Source organism: Tursiops truncatus, chromosome 5, assembly GCF_011762595.2.
Source record: "Tursiops truncatus isolate mTurTru1 chromosome 5, mTurTru1.mat.Y, whole genome shotgun sequence".
NCBI classification, from domain to species: domain Eukaryota; kingdom Metazoa; phylum Chordata; class Mammalia; order Artiodactyla; family Delphinidae; genus Tursiops; species Tursiops truncatus.
Window position 1 is genome coordinate 25,417,524 of NC_047038.1, and position 23,688 is coordinate 25,441,211.

The 23,688-nt window shown below is 34.0% G+C and overlaps 1 protein-coding gene across 1 annotated transcript in view; it reads left to right on the forward strand.

Moving 5' to 3' along the window:
* Positions 1-1,866: 1,866 nt before the first annotated feature.
* LOC141275670 (bifunctional heparan sulfate N-deacetylase/N-sulfotransferase 4) overlaps positions 1,867-23,688 on the forward strand; it is a 139,248-nt gene continuing 117,426 nt past the window's right edge. Inside the window, exon 1 of the mRNA XM_073804696.1 lies at positions 1,867-2,844. Within this exon, the coding sequence (XP_073660797.1) occupies positions 1,867-2,844 (978 nt within the window). The remainder of the gene's footprint in view (positions 2,845-23,688) is intronic.

A 23,688-nucleotide genomic window follows, 5' to 3' on the forward strand; every position in this document is an offset into this window, starting at 1 on the left:
TTCCTAGCATGTGGAGTTAATTTTCCTTTAAAGTGAATTTGAAATCACTGGAGAGATTTTTTAAATTGGCTCACTATTTCAAAGGGGAAAATTCAGGCCTACTTATATATTTGGAATCTGAAGAAGTAAAATGTTTGGTAGAAATTTAAAATTTTTAACTCATGTACTTTTGAGGTGGTTTTAAATTTTTTTTCCCAAAATCTAAGACAAAAACAAATGTTATTTCAACTTATTGTTGATTTTTAAAATTTAAATTACTAAGTAGAAAAAATGTGTTTCAGAACATAAAAATAAAGCGATATAATACTATGTTTAATCATTTAATCTAATATTCTTTTAATCATTATTCAGTTTCTTCAAATTAAAAAATAAAAAAGAAACATAAAATATTTGCAGTGTGATGGAATATACAACTCATATTACAAAACACTCTAATTCGATTCTCTATGATACAGTACATCAATAATATACACCTTAAAGTATATGTATCACATTAAAAACATAACCTATTTTGGTTACTTTCCTAGGGACGCTATTTTGGTAAACCGGGAAATAGAAAATTCCATAATTAGTCTAACACAGTTTTGAGGAGAATGAAGAAAATTTGTATAGGAAGGAATTCTCTAAAAATCAGAGTCAAAAATAATGGAAAATTATGTCCATTTGTGGTGAAGCAATTTGGGAAAGCTGGGGTTAATGCTTTCTAATTTTTTTTCTTTTTTTCTACTTTTTTTCTTTTTAAAGAAATTGATAAGGGAAGTAGAACACTTGACTGTTGGATAAAATGTAATAATCGAAAACAATTTTAATTCTAATTAGAGAAATCAGCCAAATTTAGGAATGTGCTTTGAGAAAAACATGTCAAGATTTTTCTTCTCATCTAGGTTTCTGGCCTCTGTTTCATTAAAAAGATCTAAGATCCTCTTCTCATTTTGTTCTTTCTCCCATAGCTTCTCTCTCACTTTGCTTCTAAGAATGGTGAAAGAAAAATCCTCTCTATTTTGGCTGTTATGCTGAAGAAGCCCAAGTGTCTCCCTGTGACTTCAGAAAAGAATGTTACTAAAGGGAAAAACCTGTAACTACTATGTATTTGAGACAAAATCATCCCCTCACCTTAGAACTCCAGATACCTAAGTAGATACTTAAAAGCATGTTAAGTGATACTTAAAAGCACTGGTCCAAACCCCACACAGATACCTGATTTCCTAATTCTGTATGTATATAATGTCTACCAGCCTTGCAGAAGCAAGTTTTATGGTTTTTAAAAAGGTAGTTTTACCATTTATGGTTTTATGGTTTTACCATTGTACACTAAAACTTTATTTCTTACCTTTTTTTTTTTTTGAGGTGACTAGTTTGAAAAATCTCAATCAGTATTTCTATATAGATGTATATTTTGGCAAAATTAAATAGGGTCTGTGTTCTTGAAGACATGAAAAAAATCTACTACTTTCTAAGTAGTAAAATCCAGACTGTAAACATTGGGTTATTAATATTTTAGCATATTAACATACTAAATTTATCTTTAATATGTATGTTTCTTATATATCAGCATAGGTATACACGAAAATACTTATATTACTATTTTTGTTTTAGTCATTATATTTCTCCTCTTTTTCAGGTAATGTTTAGAGGACTCTACAGCAACCTTTGGTATTGGACATATTCAAAATCTCTTCAACTTTTACTTTCCTAGTCCACTGTCCTCCAACTTTAACTTACTTGCAACCCCATCAAACATTTTACATGGTTTGCAATGGTTACATGAACTTGTGGGAAGTAGCATTTGTACCATTTCATACTTTATTTACGATGGCACTTTAGGAAAAGAACTTGGAAAAAGCTTCCAGAGCAGTATTTTAAAAAATGAATCTTGTTGTGAAGCTTCGGAGAAGTTTTCGAACATTGATTGTTCTCTTAGCCACCTTTTGCTTGGTGAGCATTGTCATTTCTGCCTATTTCCTCTACTCTGGCTATAAACAGGAAATGACACTTATGGAAACCACTGCAGCAGCAGAATGTACTGACGTTAAAATCCTACCATATCGGTCAATGGAGCTGAAGACAGTCAAACCTATTGATACGTCCAAAACTGATCCTACAGTCCTCCTGTTTGTGGAGAGCCAGTACTCTCAACTTGGTCAAGATATTATCGCTATCTTGGAGTCCAGCCGATTTCAGTTCCATATGGTCATTGCCCCTGGCAAGGGAGACATACCCCCTCTAACAGATAATGGCAAAGGGAAATATATTTTAGTTATTTATGAAAATATTCTGAAGTATGTCAGCATGGACTCATGGAATCGAGAGCTTTTAGAAAAATACTGTGTGGAATACAGTGTTAGTATAATTGGTTTTCATAAAGCCAATGAAAACAGCTCACCAAGTACACAATTAAAAGGTTTTCCATTAAACCTTTTCAATAATCTAGCTCTAAAGGACTGTTTTGTCAACCCTCAGTCTCCTTTGCTGCATATTACCAAAGCTCCTAAGGTTGAGAAAGGCCCTCTTCCTGGGGAAGACTGGACAATTTTCCAGTATAACCATTCAACCTACCAGCCTGTGCTTTTAACTGAATTACAGACAGAAAAATCCCTTTCATCCTTCTCCAGCAAACCACTCTATGCGACGGTGATTCAGGATCTGGGGCTTCATGATGGAATTCAGCGAGTTCTCTTTGGCAACAACTTAAACTTTTGGCTGCACAAGCTCATCTTCATAGATGCCATCTCCTTCTTGTCAGGGAAGAGACTGACATTGTCTTTGGACAGGTATATCCTTGTGGACATTGATGATATCTTTGTTGGGAAGGAAGGAACAAGGATGAATGTCAAAGATGTGAAGGTAAGAACATTTATAAATCACATGATTATTTTTCTTTCACTAACTCTGTGGTATTGATGAAATAGAATTTTGAATATTTTGGACTTCTAATTACTCAAAACTTTAAGATGCAGTAAATTTGAGATAAAATAAGCATTAAAAGTAAAACTTAAACTAAGCCTTAACCATTCCTCACCTACCCCCAAAATGCTTCAGAGGGGCGTAGAACTAAAATATCCTAAAGAGTATTTGAACTTAATCTCCTTGCCTCTTTTAGATTTTGCCCATCCCAGCCAACACCCCATAGAACAGCCTGCATTACTCCACACATGTTGCAGTTTGTAGCAGTAAGACTAATAACAGTCATGAAAATCTATTGCTGGACAGATCCTCCTGCCCTACTTAGGTTTGACAATGGTGGTTAAAACATAAGATAGAGAAGCAGCCCAAGACTTTTATATAACAAGTAAGCATAGTGCTTGTCTATATGAAATGTTCATACATTTGTAAATATAGATACGAAAAAAAAAAGTTTTATAGGGGATGTGGTATTGGACTTGACCTCAGGAGCTACCATCACTATCTCTATTATCACATCATTTTGGGTAACACAGCAGTGTTAACTGGTACCACTTCTAGGCTAAGGTCAAATTGGCTTCAGTATAACAAATTCACCCTGTGATTGCTATCAGATAAAGGAAAAGCCAAATATGTTTTACTAAGGTGGGTAGGTAGTTCTGAGAATAATTCCCTTTTTTATCATCTTGATTCAAGAGTTTCACTTGTGCCTATCTTGTTTTATATATAATTAAATTCTTTCTGTGAACAAGTAATTTTAGCAAGCATATAAACAAAAATAATAGAACACAGCTTAGGATAATAAAGGAACTAGAGATTGTTAAGATCGTCATCTTTTTTGTATTTCTGCTGTTAGGCTTTTTATCCTCCAAAGATGAAACCTCAATATAACAGCTTTTTTTCCCCATCCTAACACCTTATGACCATTATAATAAAATATTATTAAAACCAGTGAAATAAGTTAACTTTTTAAAAATCTTCAAAATACATGTGGATCAGTGAACTCTGTTTTTAATGAGCCACTGAATGAAGTATCGCTTGACTGGGATCCAAATATTTTATTTTGAGTATTGTTGTAAAGGGATTAAGTGATCCCTCTTAAATTTTGTCTAGATTTTTCTTTTTTTTTTACTTATGCTTTTTATGTATTTACTATTCCTTTTAATTAATGTAAATTCTAGTTTTATTTTAATTTTAAAATCAAAAACTTAAGGCAAGGTCATGTGCTTCAAATGGTTCTCTGAGTGATTCCTATCCTGAAATCCTGAAAGGAAAAGTTTCCTAATTTTAGTCTAATAAACTGTATGAATTGAAAAAGTTCTTTATAACTCTTAACAAATTTTTCCACCTCAAATTCAGCTCTATCACTTATTCTCAATAGAAAACAAATAGCTATTCACCACTACTCATCTAATATTCAAGGATTACTGAGGACTTCTTGAGTGACATAACCCCAAACAAAATAACAGAATACCAAAATTTAACAAAGGCTGGAACAATGCCACAGACAGATAAAGAATCAGAGAAGTTACGTGTGTATATATATAGATATATATATAGTGTGTATGTATGTGCATATGTATACTAATTGTATATTCTGTACACACACACACACACACACACACACACAAACACACACACGTGCCCATGCTAAGTTAACTGTCACTTTGAAGAAAATACTCTTTTCTTCCCCTTTGGGTGTTGTATCTGGTTCTTGCTCAGAACTATTAACCAAAGAATATCAGAAACTTGACTGGAACTGAAATAACTTGTTGGGTTACTTATAGGTCAATAGGGAATACTGTTTTTCAATATAAAAATTATAGTTCTAGTCTTGGGAATTTGATTTCTCTTTTGACTATTATTTTTTGGATAAATATGATTTTGTGGGAAAGAATCTTGAACTGTGTGTAGAAAAGCTCTGCATACTACCCGTGCTTCATCCTCATGTTCCTTTTCTGGTGGTGTAAGATTTCTTCGCACACTGATAGATGAGGAGAAATCCATCCTCCCTCAAAATCTCCCCAGATTTTCCAGAGCTAGGGTATTGGATAGCTAGTGACATTTTTCTATATTATTCTAAATTAGAGAGTAGAAGTATGCTGTTCCTCAATAGAACAAATTGAGGAAAGCTGGAGGGTTAGGGTTGAAAAACCTTGGCTATGTGCATGATTGGACCTTCCCCAGGCCACTCCCACGATTGGACTGGGAACACATAGCTGGGAGCAATCAACAACAAATTCAAACATGGCCTTGACTGCAGCACCACCTCACTCTATGGGCAAAACATATACCCACATATTATTATTTGAGCCAATTTTCTCACTTTGTGGTAGAGATTCTGGATCATACAGTTAAAGAATTAGTGTTTTTAAGGCACAGAGTTTGATGCAGTGAAAAGAATGCAAGTTTTTCAACTGAACTTGAAAGTCCATATTCTTTCCACTACATGGTTTTGCCATATCTAAACTACAATATATCTAGGTTTGGGGTTTTTTTTTGAGATTTGTGTGCTTTATCTTATTTCATCATGCCCTCATCTGACCAAAGCCACTGATATAGAAATTAATATGTCCATTTCTAAGGCAAGCAAAATTAAGCTCAGTTTCAGTAACTGTCATCTGACTGTTAATTAAATTTCACTGTGTATCTAAAAATTCAAGATATGAGTGAAATTTAATGTATAGAAACTTGTAGAAACTAATTGTATTTTGAAAGATTGTGAAATATTAGCTATGAATGAAGTCAGAAAATATCGTCATGTTTTCACTTGTTAATATTTCTGTGTGGTCCTCAAAGCCATCATGAAATACTTCCTGTAAATCTAAAGCTCTATTAGCAAGATGACCTTCATCACCCTATGGAGGGTGATGTCTTATACACTTGAATTTACTCTTTCTTGGTTTTGAAAGCAGCTCTTGTTTTCATCATGGCCTTACTTACGTGTAGGTAATGTTCATTCCCAAAGTGATATCAGTTGAGTGATAATGCATTTTTTAGAGAAAAGTAAAATAATAAAGGGCCATCCTGATTATTAAAAACTTAATTTAAATAGTCTTCTTGCAGACCACTAACCTGATTTCTATGAACAGTGTTTTACCCTCGGTTGTTAACACTTGGTATAGTCATAGAAATTTGATAGAATTGAGAAAATATGTTCTTTTTTTCATAGTTTCCCTAAGACAGAATAAATGCTCTTTCTCGATGGTGAATGTAAGCTTCCACACTGGAAATGAAATCAAATATATTATTGATGCTATAAATAATTCTGGTGCTTTCATCAGTTCTGTTGAGCTGTCATTATTCTCTCTGTTGGCAACAAGGCACCATTATTAGCATTTTATATGTCTTTAGATTTATTGAAGAAATGCATCCATTTATTCATTGGACATCTACTCTGTATAAGACTATATTTAAGGCATTATTTGCCTGAGAAATCCAGACTTTATTTTAAGGTCCTATGTAATCCAGCTCGATTTGCCTTTTCAACATCTATTCTTACTACTACTCAATATACACTGCTTCTGTTAGGCTAGCCCACTGTTTATTCCCCTGCGATGCATTGATAGTGTTTATGTTCACCTCTTTTCTCAGCTTCTAAGCCTTCGCTAAAATACTTTCCTTGAATCTACTCATATTTCAAAAGCTATCTCAAGTCCAACTTCTTATGAGAAGGCAACAGATGCCCTAATGACCCAAGCTGAAACTGTGTCCTTAAATAATCACGACCTTAACTGTCACTTATCATCTTCATGTACATGAGTCAACTCCAAAATTAGGTGGTGAAACAGTTTTTTTCCCATACATCTAATTACGTCTCAACATATGTAATAAGTAATCTTAGACCTGATTTGAAAATATTATATTGACAGTCATTACACTGTTTTCTAACTGTTTGGTGAGTACAGAACTAATTAGTCTCAGAATTGAACTTACTACTTTAAAAAAGAACAATTTAAGGATAGTTTTGAGTTTTGTCTCAAAACAAGTGATATGTATATTTTGAGTCAGAGGCGAAAAAAAAGTCTATGTTATAAACCTGAAGTCCAAAATAAGTGGCTAGCTGGCTAATTCGTTTGACTCTTTCCCCCACGTAGTGTTTTTAATGGATCTATATACGTAGACTGGTATTAAGGTTTGGTCCAGATAAAGCAATTTACCAGTGTCTTAATTTGGATGTCTTTATGCAATTGTTTGATTCCATATTTCCTACACTGAAAATCATAGGTTCAAAGATTTATAGTGCAAAAGTAATAAATTGTGCAAATTGAATGACTGAAACAGAGATGTTAAGTTAATAGATATAAAGAAGACAGTTAATAGAGGGTCTTAAAGTACAGAGAAATGAGTTTTGGTTAGTCCCAATAGCTATTTGAAAACTGTTCTTAAACAAGGAAATGATATGATGAAAATACTTGAGAAAGGTTTTTTTTTATTATTAATGTAAATATCTAAATAAAATCCCAGTTCAAACTTGTAGGAATTACCATGTTTAACAGGAGCCAGATTACTATGAATAGGAAAAAAGAAATCTAGCATAGAAAAAAAGTTAAGAACCTTGTTATAGATTTGAGTAAGGGTTGGAAGAGAAAAAGAAAAAAATCTCATGATATTTAAAGAAGTGACCTAAGAAAATAGAAAGATATTGGTTCTATGAGCATCAACAGAGATGATGAGAGGCTACAATGGCAATTGAAGACTAGTTTTCTAACATTTTACAATTGTAACTGAAACAAGTTGTTATATTTGACAACTTAATAAACATTTTTTAAAGAATCTGTGATATCTTAGAATAAATGGAGTCACAATCAAAAAAAGGAAAGGAGCCTAAAAGGAAAGGTTGGTATGTGGTAGATGGACTCCAGATTTGACACATTATCAACCAGTATAGATTCAACAATGCAGGACAGTCCAGGCAGCAGGAACTGGATGGATGGCCTGTCAGAGTTAATCAAGCAGCATCTGAAAGCTCCTCGGCAGTTTCTAAGCAAGTGAGCCAGCATGCAATCAGCAAGTGTAGCATAAGAGCTAGGCAGTGGCCCAGGCAGATGGGGGTCAACATTTATAGGGATATTTCACTGCAGAATGAATGGATTAGGTTTGTGGGCATAAGTCTTCTTTCTGAAAAGAAAAAGAAAAAAAAAAGGAACAGAAGATAGTGGAAGAGGTGGAATTTGACAACATGGAGTTTGGCAGAGAGAACATGACAGAGACCTGGAAGCAGGAACTCAGTCACAACAATAATCCTATAAAGGAGAGAGGACCCATCAGCAAGACTTGTGTGAAACTACAGCCCTGTAGAATCTGACTCAGATTCTTTAGATATTCAGGGAAGAATTGCATTTAGAACCTCCTTAGGTGCCCAGATGCAAGAAGTTTATGTACTACTTGAAGACACTCAATTGGTTCAAAAAATAAAAGCAGGTACTATCAAAGACTTATAAGAATGATCCATGTTCTATATAAACATAGAGAGAATTACTGTGTCAATTAAAATGTTTTTTAAATTAATTTATTTTTCAGCTGGGAGATATATTTTTTAAACTTTTTGTACAATTTTTTAAAGTTTGTTTTCCATTTACAGTTATTACAAAATATTGGCTACACTCCCCATGTTGTACAATACATCCTGGAGCCGATCTTACACCCAATAGCTTGTGCCACCCACTCCCCCACCGCTATGTTGCCCCTCCTTCCCCTCCCCACTGGTAACCACTAATTTGCTCTCTATATCTGTGTCTGCTTCTTTTTTGTTATATTCACTAATTTGTTGTATTTTTTAGATTCCGCATATAAGTGATATCATACAGTATTTGTCTTTCTCTGTCTGACTTATTTCAGTTAGCATAATACCCTCCAAGTCCATCCATGTTGCTGCAAATGGCAAAATTTCGTTCTTTTTTATGTCTGATTAGTTTTCCATTGTGTATGTGTGTGTGTGTATATATATATATATATATATATATATATGTATGTATATATACCACAGCTTCTTTATCCACTCATCTGTTCATGGACATTTAAGTTGCTTCCATATCTTGGCAATTGTAAATAATGCTACTGTGAACATTGGGGTGCATTTAAAATGTTTATTGTAAGTAGAGTTTGACTTGACTGGAAAGAGAAGCTACATATAAGTATTTTGGCAGAGTCAATATTGTCCTCAAATATACTCGGAGGAGGACAGCCACTGTACAGGGTATATTTAATTGTAATTATCTTTCTTTCATCTAAAGTCTCAATGTAAATGTCCCAGGTTTTTTTTTTCTTCTGAATTCTTTCAAGTGGCCATATATTTAACTCTGTCAATGGAAGGAAAAACTACTTTTCCAAAAAAAAAAATTCCTTTATGGAAGAAAATAGGGTCTTTCTCCACTTTAAAAAAAAAAGTCAAAATTATATGAAAGTACACTTTTAAATGATAAGAATGAAAAATGTGAGAAAATATACACCAGTAATATCTCTTCCAAACTGGGCATTCAGCTGAAAACATTTACAGTTTATATATTAACTTAATATAATTTAATTCAATGCTCAAATCATTTATTTCTCACCTATGGGCTCTGTATATTCTTCACTATAGGGTTTACACAAATATGTGAAATATTAGGTTCTTGATTTCAGTAGTATAGGAAAGACATATTCACAATTATCAACATTACGAGGCAGAATACAATATGTGCCATGACGATATTACTATGGGCAATGGGAACAAAGGAAGGGAAATGATATTTCTTCTTCTAGTAATTAGGGAGGTTTCTTGGAGGAGGTGACATTTGAGTCTTCTGTAATGGTTTGACAGAACACTAGCAAATCAAGATGGTGAAGTAGATTCTTGGCCAGCAGGTCAGCCCAAGCTCAGACTTGGCTGAGACTATCAGGACAAATGTTAAGTTGCTTGTCTTAGTTGGATGATAAAGTAAATAAGAAATAGTAGTGGGACTAAATGCTGAAGATTTGGTTGTGGCCATAATATGGAGCTCTCTGGGTAGAAGGATACCATTTGAATCACTGAAGATTTTAAGCCAGACAGTGACATGATCAGATCTAGGATTGAAGAAAAATATGTTGTTTGAATAGGGAGATATTTTTGAGAAGACCTAAAAGAGCCTATTACAACTATATGGGCATAATAATTATTATACATGTTTTAAAATAGTATTTATTTGGCATATTAAAAGACACTAAGTACTGGGATAATCATTAACAGGCAGTATATCATTTCATATGACAACAGTAAGAGGGAATATTTTGTACATTTTCTGAATGAGTAAAATGAGGCGTAGCAATATCGATACTCATCTAGCTAGTAAGTAGCGGAGCAAACCCAGACTATTTGTCCTGAATGTCTAAGCTTTCTTTTAGAATACAGTGCCTTGTGGTTGGGTTTCAGTCTGGGCATCTACACTTACTAGTTAACCCCGAACATGTCTGAAAACCTCTCCAATTCTCAGATTGCAAATCTGTAGAACCGATGGAAAGCAACACAGTTCTTAGTATTGGGATGAGCCCTGAATGAGATAAGTACTAGAAAGCTTCTAGGACAGAGCCTGGCCTGACAGAGCCAAGACAGAGCTTGGTGGCAGCCATGATGGAAAGGGGAGACTGGGAGAGACCATGCAGGATTGACAGGACTTGGAAACATGCTCAGTGAAGGAGCAAGAAAAAAAAAAAGGTGCAGATGCTGTAGTATCATGGGTTTTAGCCTGAGTGTGTCCATAAACATATGCAGAATCGGGCAGAGGAAAAGGTGCTAGGAAGATGAGGAGTTTGGTTTAAGATCTAATGACTTAACATAGGACATCCAGATGTAGGCATTTGAAAAAATAGATCGAGTTTCAGACACCATCAGAGGTGGCAGTATAGATTTAGAAACCATCAAGCTTAATACTTGCAATCTTAGTTATGATAAGTAAAGGGAAGGAATCAAATAAGAAGGAAAATAGGTGGAATGCATCATTTTGGATATCCTGTAATAAACCCAAGGTCATGACAAGTTAGTTTCAGATAGAGAAAAATTGTTTCATGTGCCAAGATGCTAGCCATCCCCTCAGGCTCTCATTGGTTATAAGGAAGAAAGCCTAAAACTTCAGTAAGTACCAGCAGTCCTCAGGAAAATTAAACTAAAGGACTGTCTAACTGGGGACACACTGTGTTCGTGCAGCAGAGAAGGCACAATCTTTCAACTGGAACTTGGCATTTTGAATTTTTTTCCATCCTATTTATGACCCTTTGATTAACAAGAATTGCAGTAGGACCCCCTCCTAACATGACTGTGAGATGTACCAAATGACGCTATATTATAAATATTTCTGAAATTTGTAATGATATATAGGGGTTAAGTATTAAATGAACAAAGAAGCTAAATCTTCATTTTAGTTACTGTACCCAGAAATTATATTCTACTCAGAGCATTTTACTTAGTTTTTATGTATTTATTTTCTTGATGACATCAGTTATTGTGAACATGTCTATTTTTTGTTAGAAACAGGAGTTTAGAGGCATACTTTCATTTACACCTGTCTTCTGCATATTAATCAATTATTATTCTTTAAAAAGCATATTTTAAAACAAGACCTGTTACCAAGTAAGGATGTTCTGTTCAGGACAAACTAGATTTTACTTTAGGATTAGACATTCCCTGAATTCATTTGCACTCAAAACAGGCTAAATAGTAATGGATCTAACACTAACTTGAGTGCTCACTTTGTTAGTTCACAGTGTAAGATAAGTACTGAGCAGAGAGCAATCTCTTGATACACCAGGGGAAGAACACAAAGTCCATGCTGCTCCATTTTGCTACTCAAGGTGTAGCAATTGTCTCCATGAGAAAGAGAAGATATTAGAAAATATTTTGGTAAGAGCAGCCAAGCTGGTCACCTCCCAGCAAGGAGGAAAACATCCCCTATTAGAGCCTTTAAATCTCATGGTTAATGCCTTAAAAGCCCTGGGGATAAGCACAGGGGATATTTTCTGATTGGTTTTGTATATTTTGTCATTCTCTGTGATTATATAAATAGTGATTAATTAATTAGCCAATTAGTTAGCTCAGATTATTATAAGGCTCTTCAGCTAAGACGAGCTAAGTGTTGTTGTTCATGATAATCATCAAAATATGCTACAGAATTGTTTCCTATCTGAAGAATGACTGAAGAGAAAAACAAAATAAAAACTTGCTCCTTTTATACTCCCTGTAGAAATACAGTGTGTTCTGAAATATATTAAATTATCATGGAGAAAAGCACCTTGATTATAGAATCTTGTGGCAGGTAGAATATATTATTATTATTATTCAGATAACAGATTAAACTGTTAAAGCAGTCATAGACATTGCATTTTATTTTCATTCAACCCTTCATTTTTTTATGTCTACCCTGAGCTTTGCTCTCTAGCTCTTTGCTGGGATTGATAATTTCCATCCACTACTCTTTACTTCTTTTTTTTTAATTGAAATATAGTTGACATATAATATTATGTTAATTTCAGGTGTACTACATAGCGATTTGATATTTGCGTACTTAATGAAATGATCACCACTGTAAGTCTAATCACCATCATCAAACAAAGTTATTATAATATTATTGACCATATTTCCTATGCTGTGTATTATATCACTGTAGCTTATTTATTTTATCACTGGAGGTTTGTACCTCTTTATTTGCTTTACCTGTGTCGACCAACCACCCACTCCACTCTCTTCTGGGAACAACCAGTTTGTCCTCTATAAATATGAGTCTGTTTTCATTCTGTTTCTTTGCTTTGTTTTTTAAGATTCCACATATAAGTGAGAACATGCAGTATTTGCCTTTCTCTGTCTGATTTATCTCGCTTAGCATGATACCCTCTAGATCCATTCCTGTCTTCACAGATGGCAAGATTTCATTCTTTATGGCTGAGTAATATTCCATTGTACATATATACCACATATTCTTTATCCATTCTTCTATCGATGGAGAAGTTGCTTCCATACCTTGGCTACCATAAATACTATTGTAATGAACACTGGGGTGCATAAATCTTTTGGAATTAGTGCTTTTATTTTCTTCAGATAACTACCCAGATGTGAAATTGCCAGACATAAATAGTTCTATTTTCAATTTTTTTAGAAACCTCCATACTGTTTTCCATAATGGACACATCAATTTACAGTCTCTCCAACAGTGGACGAGGACTCCCTTTTCTCCACATCCTCACCAACACTTGTTATTTGTTGTTGTTTTGTTGATTGTCATTCTGACAGATGTGAGGTGGTATTTCATTTTGGTTTTGATTTACATTTACCTGATGATTAGTGATGTTGAGCATCTTTTCATGTGTCTGTTGGCCATCTGTATGTCTTTTTTGAAAAAATGTCTATTTATATCTTCCGATCATTTTTTAATCAGATTGTATGTTTTTTTTTTGATGTTGAGTTGTGAGAGTTTTGTGTATTTTGAATATTAACCCATATCAGATATATCATTTACAAATGTCTTCTCACATTCAGTAGGCTGCCTTCTCATTTTGTTGATGGCTTCCTTCCCTGTACAAAAACTTTTTAGTTTGATGTAGTCTTATTTGTTTATTTTCGCTTTATTTCTTTTGCCTGAGGAGATAAATCCAAAAATATATTGCCAAGATCAATGTCAAAGAGGATACTGCCTATGTTTTCTTCCAGGAGTTTTATGGTTTCCAGCCTTACTTTAAGTCTTTAATCCATTTTGAGTTTATTTTTGTATATGGTGTGAGGAAATGTTCTAATTTCATTCTTTTACATGTAGCTATCCAGTTTTCTGAGCACCATTTATTGAACAGGTTATCTTTTCCCCATTGTATATTCTTGCCTCCTTTGTTGTAGATTAGTTAACTATAGAAATGTAGAGTTTATTTCTGGGCTGTCTGTCCTGTTCCATTGATCTATGCATCTATTTTTGTGCCAGTGCCATAGTGTTTTGATTACTGTAGCTTTGTAGTATAGTCTGAAGTCAGGGCCTGTGATTCCTCCAGCCTTGTGTGGTTATCCTCCCATTTGTGGGGTGCCACCCAGAGTTGTGGATCCTAACTATACTGCATCTCTGTCCTACCACCCATCTCATTGTGGCTCTTTATATCTTTAGTTGTTGAAATATTTTTTTCTGTTAGTCTCCAGGTCATTCTCATAGATAGTTGCTCTGTAAATAGTTGTAATTTTGGTCTGCCCATGATAGGAGATGAGTTCATAGTCTCGTTTTGAATTCAGAGCCATTTTGGCCTCTTTTTTTTTTTTTTAAATAAATCAGGTATTCCTCTGATGTGTCTCTTAATTACTATAATATTGAAATACTTTATACATTCTAAAGAGTGTATATATGGAATATCTATAATTAAAACATGATAATAAGAACAGTCTTGTACACACCACTTAGCTTAGGATATAGAATGTTACCAGCACTTTTTAAGTCACATACTACTTTTTCCACTGGAGAGGTAACTAGCTACTATACATATTCTCTGCAGTTTTTTTCCTTACTTTTTTTTTTTTTTTTTTTTTTATGTGGGCCTCTCACTGTTGTGGCCTCTCCTGTTGCAGAGCACAGGCTCTGGACGTGCAGGCTTAGTGGCTATGGCTCACGGAACTCGCTGCTCCGCAGCATGCGGAATCTTCCCGGACCGGGGCACGAATCCGTGTCCCCTGCATCGGCAGGCGGACTCTCAACCACTGCACCACCAGGGAAGCCCCTTTCCTTACTTTTATGCCCGATATTCATCCACATTGATGCTTATCTCTAGTTCACTAAACTTAATTTCTTTGAGTGTTTGTTCTCTCCAGTGTTGGTATTTTCAGACTTTTAAAGTTTTTGGCTATTTGATGGGCCTAAAATTGTATATGAGTTATTATTAGCATTTTTTCTGTTTACTTATGAGGTTGAATAGCTTTTCTTATACTTACTGACCATTATATTTTTTCAAGTTTTTAAAAAACTTTTAATTGACCTGAAAATAAGTTGTAAAATATCACATTTCATCTTAAATACCTCAGCATTGATTTCACACTCACTATTACTTTTCCAACATTAACCTCATTTCACATATAAGTAGAAATGTTCATAACTTTTGGACTATATCACATATTATAAATAGAGCAATATTCCAAAATCTTTTTCAACCTACTAAATTAGAAATCACTTAAAATACTAATTTAAATGATAAAATTTGTTTACTTTATTTATGTGTTATAGTTTGCCTGATTTTTTAATTATTTTAAGGAATTCTCACTCTTATAAATGCTGCATTCAACCTACAATTAAAGAAAACGTAATATTTTTTTGTGTCTCTGGAGAAATGTTCATATGAAATACTGCTTCTAGAAAAAATGTATCATTTCATCTTACACAAACTCCCAAATATATACCAGCCTCCCAAACAATATTTAATAATACATAAGATGGGCCCTCACAATTGGCTCCATCTTAGTCCCCACATTCAAGACATAAATTTTAAACTATAAGCTATGTTTCAAATATTAAATTTCTATCCTATTTGAATATTTTAAATGAAATTTTAGTTTTTGTTGCATAACTACAATTTAAATTCTGTCTTTAAATTTCTTAGGCTGCTGGTAATTGTTTACTTGATTGCAACTTTTTGATGATTAAAGAAGACTACCTCCTTGACCTCTCAAAATAGAAACACACTTTGTATTTTCACAGTGAAAAGGAAGTTATAGTAATTTACAGGAAATTGCTCTCTCTTTCAAAAATTTTTACTAAATTGAGACATAAGAATGTCTCTGCTGACAGTTGTTCATCTTAATGCCAATGAACTTTGTTGGACATTTTTTTTCAAATGGCACAAATGAAAAAAGACCTAGCAAGTTTTGCAGAACGTAGTAGGAAGACATTGATTGACAACTGTGTAGCAGTACTCTGGAGTATAAATGAATTTCATTTGAATGATTTATGTACCAAAATAGCCATTGTTACCATATTGTATTTGTCACTTACTACATAGAATATAAACAATACAGGAAATAAGGGGCAGGTAGAAAAGAAAACATCCTAGGGAAGACAAGAGCTCTTGAAATAACAGGATTTCATTTTATTTTTTCATCTTTATTGGAGTATAATTGCTTTACAATGTTGTGTTAGTTTCTGCTGTACAACAAAGTGAATCAGCTATATGTATACATATATCTCCATATCCCCTCATCTTGAGCCTCCCTCCCACCCTCCCTATCCCACTCCTCTAGTTCGTCACAAACCATCGAGCTGATCTACCTGTGCTATCCAAGCAACTTCCCACTAGCCATCCATTTTACATTTGGTAGTGTATATATGTCAGTGCTACTCAGTCACTTCATCCCAGCTTCCCTTCCCCCCACCATGTCCTCAAGTCCCTTCTCTATGTCTGTGTCTTTATTCCTGCCCTGCCACTAGGCTCATCAGTACTGTTTTTTTAGATTCCGTATATATGCATTAGCATACGTATTTGTTTTTGTCTTTCTGACTTACTTTACTCTGTATGACAGACTCTAGGTCCATCCACCTCACTACAAATAACTCAGTTTTGTTCCTTTTCATGGCTGAGTAATATTCCATTGTATATATGTGCCACATCTCCTTCATTCATTCATCTGTCGATGGACATTTAGGTTGCTTCCATGTCCTGGCTAATGTAAATAGTGCTGCTGCAATGAACACTGCAGAACATGTATCTTTTTGAATTATGGCTTTCTCAGGGTATATGCCCAGTTGTGGGATTGCTAGGTAATACGGTAGTACTATTTTTAGTTTTTCAAGAAACCTCCATACTGTTCTCCATAGGGGCTGTATCAATTTACATTCCCACCAACAGTGCAGGAGGGTTCCCTTTTCTCCACACCCTCTCCAGCATTTATTGTTTCTAGATTTTTTGATGATGGCCTTTCTGACCGGTGTGAGGTGATACCTCATTTTGGTTTTGATTTGCATTTCTCTAATGATTAGTGATGTTGAACATCTTTTCATGTGTTTGTTGGCCATCTGTATGTCTTCTTTGGAGAAATGTATATTTAGGTCTTTTGCCCATTTTTGGATTGGGTTGTTTGTTTTTTGATATTGAGCTGCATGAGCTGCTTGTATATTTTGGAGATTAATCCTTTGTCAGTTGCTTTATTTGCAAATATTTTCTCCCATTATGAGGGTTGTCTTTTCATCTTCTTTATGGTTTCCTTTGCTGTGCAAAAGCTTGTAAGTTTCACTAGGTCCCATTTGTTTATTTTTTTGTTTTTATTTCCATTACTCTAGGAGGTGGGTCAAAAAGGATCTTGCTGTGATTTATGTCATAGTGTTCTGCCTATGTTTTCCTCTAAGGGTTTTGTAGTGTCTGGCCTTACATTTAGGTCTTTAATCCATTTTGAGTTTATTTTTGTGTATGGTATTAGGAAGTGTTCTAATTTCATTCTTCTACATGTAGCTGTCTAGTTTTCCCAGCACCACTTATTGAAGAAGCTGTCTTTTCTCCATTGTATATTGTTGCCTCTTTTATCAAAAATAAGGTGACCATATGTGTGTGGGTTTATCTCTGGGCTTTCTATCCTGTTTCATTGATCTATATTTCTGTTTTTGTGCCAGTACCATACTGTCTTGATTACTGTAGCTTTGTAGTATAGTCGGAAGTCAAGGAGCCTGATTCCTGCAGCTCCGTTTTTCTTTCTCAAGATTGCTTTGGCTATTCGGGGTCTTTTGTGTTTCCATACAAATTGTAAAATTTTTTGTTCTAGTTCTGTGAAAAAATGCCTTTGATAATTTGATAGGGATTGCATTGAATCTGTAGTTTGCTCTGGATAGTATAGTCATTTTCACAATGTTGATTCTTCCAATCCAAGAACATGGTATATCTCTCCATCTGTTTGTATCATCTTTGATTTCTTTCATCATTGTCTTATAGTTTTCTGCATACAGGTCTTTTGCCTCCTTAGGTAGGTTTATTCCTAGGCATTTTATTCTTTTTGTTGCAATGGTAAATGGGAGTGTTTCCTTAATTTCTCTTTCTGATTTTTCATTGTTAGTGTATAGGAATGCAAGAGATTTCTGTGCATTAATTTTGTATCCTGCTACTTTACCAAATTCATTGATTAGCTCTAGTAGTTTTCTGGTGGCATCTTTAGGATTTTCTATGTATAGTATAAGTCATGTGCAAACAGTGACAGTTTTACTTCTCTTTTCTAATTTGTATTCCTTTTATTTCTTCTCTGATTGCCATGGCTAAAACTTCCATTTTTAGAGTTTTAATGGGAATAACTCAAGTTAAGACAGGCCAAGTAGCTCATATACCAAAGCTTTAGAGAGAGCTTACCTAGTAAGATTAGGTGAGTTCCAGGTACACTATTATAAAAGTTTTAAGATTTCTTGTGACTGCTCCTTATGTGCCTTTGTAGAATGTTTTTCTTAGTTGCTGCTAGTTAAAAATCTTAGAAAACTTTGAAATGTTTGTGACTAATTTTAGGGGTTAGTAGAGAATAGAATAACTGTATGAATGCACTTTTATATAAAGAAAGAAATTTGGATGAAACACAAGGTAGTGGTAGATTAGAAAGAGTGGGTTAAGAGAGAAATATTCTATATAAAATTTTTCTTTAGAAGAGTTTTATAAGGAAAAATCATTGAATTCTCTAGGTTAATAATGTCTACAGCTTTGACATTCTTCTATGGCTGTCCTTGGTCTCTGCACGTCTGTGCTTGTTCTCAGCTCACTGGAAAACCAAATGCATCTCTTTGTAATTCTCACTGTAAAATATTACATCCATTTATGGTCTCCTATGTACCAAATGGAACCCCTTCCCTAATGAAGGTAATATAAGGCATGATGAAATGAAACACTATGGATGTCCACAGGTATGTGGTTAGAGCAAAGGGGCAAAATGCAACTTTGTTAATTCCCTAAGATTATATTGCTCATTCCATACCCAGCTTAATATCCCTTCCAATATCTCTTCACTTTGGTTATGAACAATTCTCACTGTACTTATTGTTACAATCAGGAGAAGTCAATTGATTTATTTTTCTTTTTCTTATTTTGGTTGTTGGGGATGGAGTTATACTTTGGACAGTTCTCTTCATCATACTAAGGTTTTAATAATTTTCTGCTCAGTGCTATATGCTAATAGGAAAGAATATAATTCTTGGTTCTTGGTCTCAATAAATTCAATTTTGATTGTGTGTGTGTACCCGTGCATGCGCACGTTAGAACTTTGCACAGTGCCAGCTACTCATCTGTTCTGACTCTTTGAAACCACTTTTTTAAATAAAAATCACAATTAATTTTTGCTACGTGCTAAGTTTATATAATTTAATTCTAAGTCTTTTTTACTGCTCTACTTAAGAAAAATGTTTGGAGTCCCTGTGGAGTACAGTTTCACTTTGTACTACTGAAAAAAGGGAATTAAAAGAGATCTTGAAATTGAAACTGTTTCAGAATATGCTACATTTAAACATTGCTGTATTTACTTCAGAGCAGAAGAAATGGGTTCAAAGCTGTGTGTTCTGCTGTAGAAAAGCTCATCTGGATTTCAATGTCTTAAAATGTTAAAAAAAAAAAAAAAGGGAAAAAAATAAAAGAAAAAAATAGGTGATGTGCATTGGCAGGGGTAAAGTTAAACTATGTTTTAAAATCTCAGAACAAAGTAATAAAATTTAGCAGGAAAACAAAAAGAATTGCTTCCTGTATTGGAAACCAAAACATAGAAGAGGCAAGTATATTACTAGGATAACTAGCTCATCCAAATTTTAAAAGCATTTTTATAGTGCTTAGCTTGAAAACCGTTGTTATAGCAACAAACCCACCACAAAAAAATTATCAAATACATTTTTTCCATTTGCAATAGTATTATTGACGTTGCTTTACTATTCAAATGCAAGTAAAAGAATAAGCACTTAGGGCAATAATACAGTTTAATATCATTAACATAATTCAAACAGTTAAAAAAGTCCTGTTCATCAGGACAGTAATGGCTCAGGTGAATCAACAGCTCTGAAAAGATAAAAGTATCATTTCCTATGCACAGTAAGGAGAAAAAAAAAAGTGGGAAGGGGTCCCTCTCTATATATTTATTTATATACAAATGCAAACATGTGTATACATATATACATATAGAGAGAGAAAACATGTCTGTGTGTATATATATATATTCCTGTAAAAGACATCAGGCATCTAGATAAACACACATCTGAACCCTGCCCATTTCTGATGTGTGTGCATGCACTCAAGTGTGTGTATATATGTGTGTAGCTATGCAGAAAATTTCTAGTCACAAAAAACAAAGCTGTATCTGTGTATCTAAGTCATTCATTCAAGCACTGTAGGTAAATTGATATGTTTATTAAGTCAGCCAAAATAATAGCCTTGCAGGACTAAATTGAAATATTTAAACAGTTTATGCTAAATGTAAACTGCGTACCTATATGCGACTGTTTTCAGAAACAAAACTGGATTTTTTGTTTTGACTGGATTTTAAATTTTTGACTGGATTTTAAAATTTTGAAATTTCTGCCAGATGTCTTATAATTTAAGCATAGTTTTAGCATATTTACTGTGATTGGATCACTTGACTGAAAGAGAAATGAAATAATAGGGATGCCATAGTAAAGAATGGAATTGACATGTTAGAATGGACGTTTCAAAACAAAGCAATAGGTAAAAAAGCAACAAAAATAGAAAATAATTTTTATTATTACTGACTCTATGCAAAGCATTATTCTTAGTGTTCTATGGATTTTAATTCAAATCCTCAAAACAATCTAAGTCATGAGTGCTTCTAGTAATCCATTTTACAGAAGAAGCAACAGAGATGCTTTGAGTTTAAACATCTGTTCAAAGTTACATAACCAGAAGGTAGGAAAGTTGTTATTTGAATTCTGAAAGTCTTAATTCCTACCAAATATACTACAATGCCTCTTAATATTGACTTTTGATCTTGAACTTTTCCATCGATCATTACATTTGCAGAGTGTTTGCTTTTCTCTATATATTTTTCTTTGAACAAATTTTTTTTTTTTTTTTTTTTGGCGGTACGCGGGCCTCTCACTGTTGTGGCCTCTCCCATTGCGGAGCACAGGCTCCGGACGCGCAGGCTCAGCGGCCATGGCTCACGGGCCCAGCCGCTCCGCGGCATGTGGGATCTTCCCAGACCGGGGCACGAACCCGCGTCCCCTGCATCGGCAGGCGGACTCTCAACCACTGCGCCACCAGGGAAGCCCGTGAACAAATATTTTGTAATTTGACTGTCCTCATTAGAAGATGTAACCCTAATAAATGAAAATTTAAGATAGGAATCATAATTCATAATTTGTTCCTTTGCCAAGCTCATCTAATACCTTTATATTTTTTAACATAAGATAGTGAAGCTTAACTTAAAAATTATTAGATATTATGTATCTATTAAATTCCTCCATTATGAGCATTTGATTTTGATAAATCATCCAAATGCATGTATTAAATAATGCATATGTGTTTGTATATTTAATCACATTCATAAAAGTGATTATTCTCCAAAGATCTGAAAATTTGCCTCCTTACAGCTAGTCTGTTCAGTTCTTACCATGTAATACTGGAAGGAAGAAAAGCTTTTTAGAAATGTATTTTATTTATCTCAAGACTATTTTCTGATGCTACATATATATTACTCTTAACGGTTTGCTTGTTGTTGGCTATATCTTTACTTTAGTGAGTAAATTAATAAAAGTGCTTTGTTTAAACATCAGATATACAGAATGAACCTAAGAGTCTTGAAAACATATTTTAATGAAATATATTAGATGAAGTTGTAAGAGTTGTCTAATTATTTTAAAGTAATTTTTCAGTATTTTAAATCTCCATTCACTGTATTGCTTGCTGCAAATTTGATTTTTTAAAATGGTGTTGGAAGTTAAGGAGTTTGTAGGAAAACAGGAGCTTTACACCCTGGTTCTTCCATCTTAAGAATTTTGGTCTTATTAACTATTATCCCACTACAAATACCAGGATGTGAAGTGAAAGGTTGAAAACATTTTTATATGTTTAGTTGTGTATGATTTGATCTGTATGCACAGAAAGTCATAGATGATAGGGAATACAGATTATTTTAAAATATCAGGATATTTGTATTTTTGTTTTTTATTTGGTTGTAAAAAAAAACAAAAAGTCCAAATTTTTAAATGGAAACTGCAGTATATTTTTTAACCTCTCAACTGAAACTGCTTCTTCTTCTTATATGTGGGTTTATAATTTCCTTATAGAAATCTGGATTTTCATTAAATAAGAACTGAACATTATTTTAACTAATCAAGAATGTGTAAGAGATGTGTGTGGGTTTGTGTGATGTGTGTGTGTGTGTGTGTGTGTGTGCGCGCGCACGCGCGTATCCTCTCAGTCTTAATAGCCCTTGGAAGCTATTTAACTTCTTTTAGAATATGGACAGGACATATTATCTCCATAAAGCAAGTTTCTCATAGTCTTGTTAAATATGATCAATCAGTAAGTCAACCTCTTTATGTTTACTTTAGAATTTTTGTCTAAATATCAAAATATGAAATACTATATTCTAATGTTCAGTTATAAATGTTGGTAATAATATACAAATATGTCAAAACTATCTGATGTCTGTCAATAACTGGCAGTCATAGAGTTAACATTATTTAAGAGATGGTACTCTATATGGAACTGGATTAGCCATGGATGAGATTCAAGAGAAGCAGAATTCAGTCAATAAAATGTATTAATGAAATTCCTACTGCAATAAAAGTACAGTTTTATATGATTAGGGCTAGAACACAGGAATAGCTTCTGGAAATTTTGGATAAGATCAATGGTCTGCTAGAGGAAACACATACATGCAAGTAATTTCAATGTATTATATAATATGACAAAAGCAAGATATAAATAAAAGAGGAATTGTAGCTATTAGAATGCTGAATTGTGATGAAGGTAACCAGAAAAAAATTTATGGAGAAGGTTGTATTTGAACCAGACCATCAATGATTTAAGGGAATGCCAGCAACCAGTGAATAGGCCAGACAAAAAGAATCCCTCAGAAAAATTCTGAGATGGGAAGGTACAATATTTGTCTGGTGGGCTGGATCTTGTATTTGTGTAGAAAATATGAAAAGGAGACTAAAAAGTTATTTTAGTATTATTTTATATAGTGACGCAAAGGACACAATGAGTTTAGGTTTCATTCTGCAGCAAATGAAGAACAATTGGATGTCTTGTTGTTTTGTTTTTTTATGTTTCAAGAAGGACCAATCGAAGTTCTGACAGAAAAATAACAGTGTAGGATGGGTGGGAGGGCTTGAGGCAGGAGAGAAACCCTTAGAGACACCGCACAGGGAATTGTGGCAATAAATCACACGGACAATAAGACCTGAACTAACCCTGTGTCAGTGGAACTAGACAGGAGAGGATGGATACAGAAGACATTCCACAGATAAAAATTTACTACTTTAGAAGGGTAACAGGGGTCAGCATCTCTAAGGAACAGAAGAAAAGAAACATTTAAAAATCATTCTAAGGATTGATCTAAGGTCATTTAGATTCTGGTTATGCCATCGAGAGAGAGAAAAACCTCAGCATGTATTTTGGGGGCACAGTTAGGGAGAGAGCTGGCGTAATAAGCAAGATATCCAATTATGAATTAGGAAACATACTAATGTTTATAAAATTAAAAGGTAGTGACATGTTGAAAAAAGTTAACTAAGTTTCATGAAGATGCTGAGTATTGATCAAGGAAAGGAGAGAGAAGAGAAAGTGCTCTCTGTGGAAATCCAATAGGGAAGGAGGGTTAAGGAATGATTTCGAAGTCCTTATGGGGAAGCA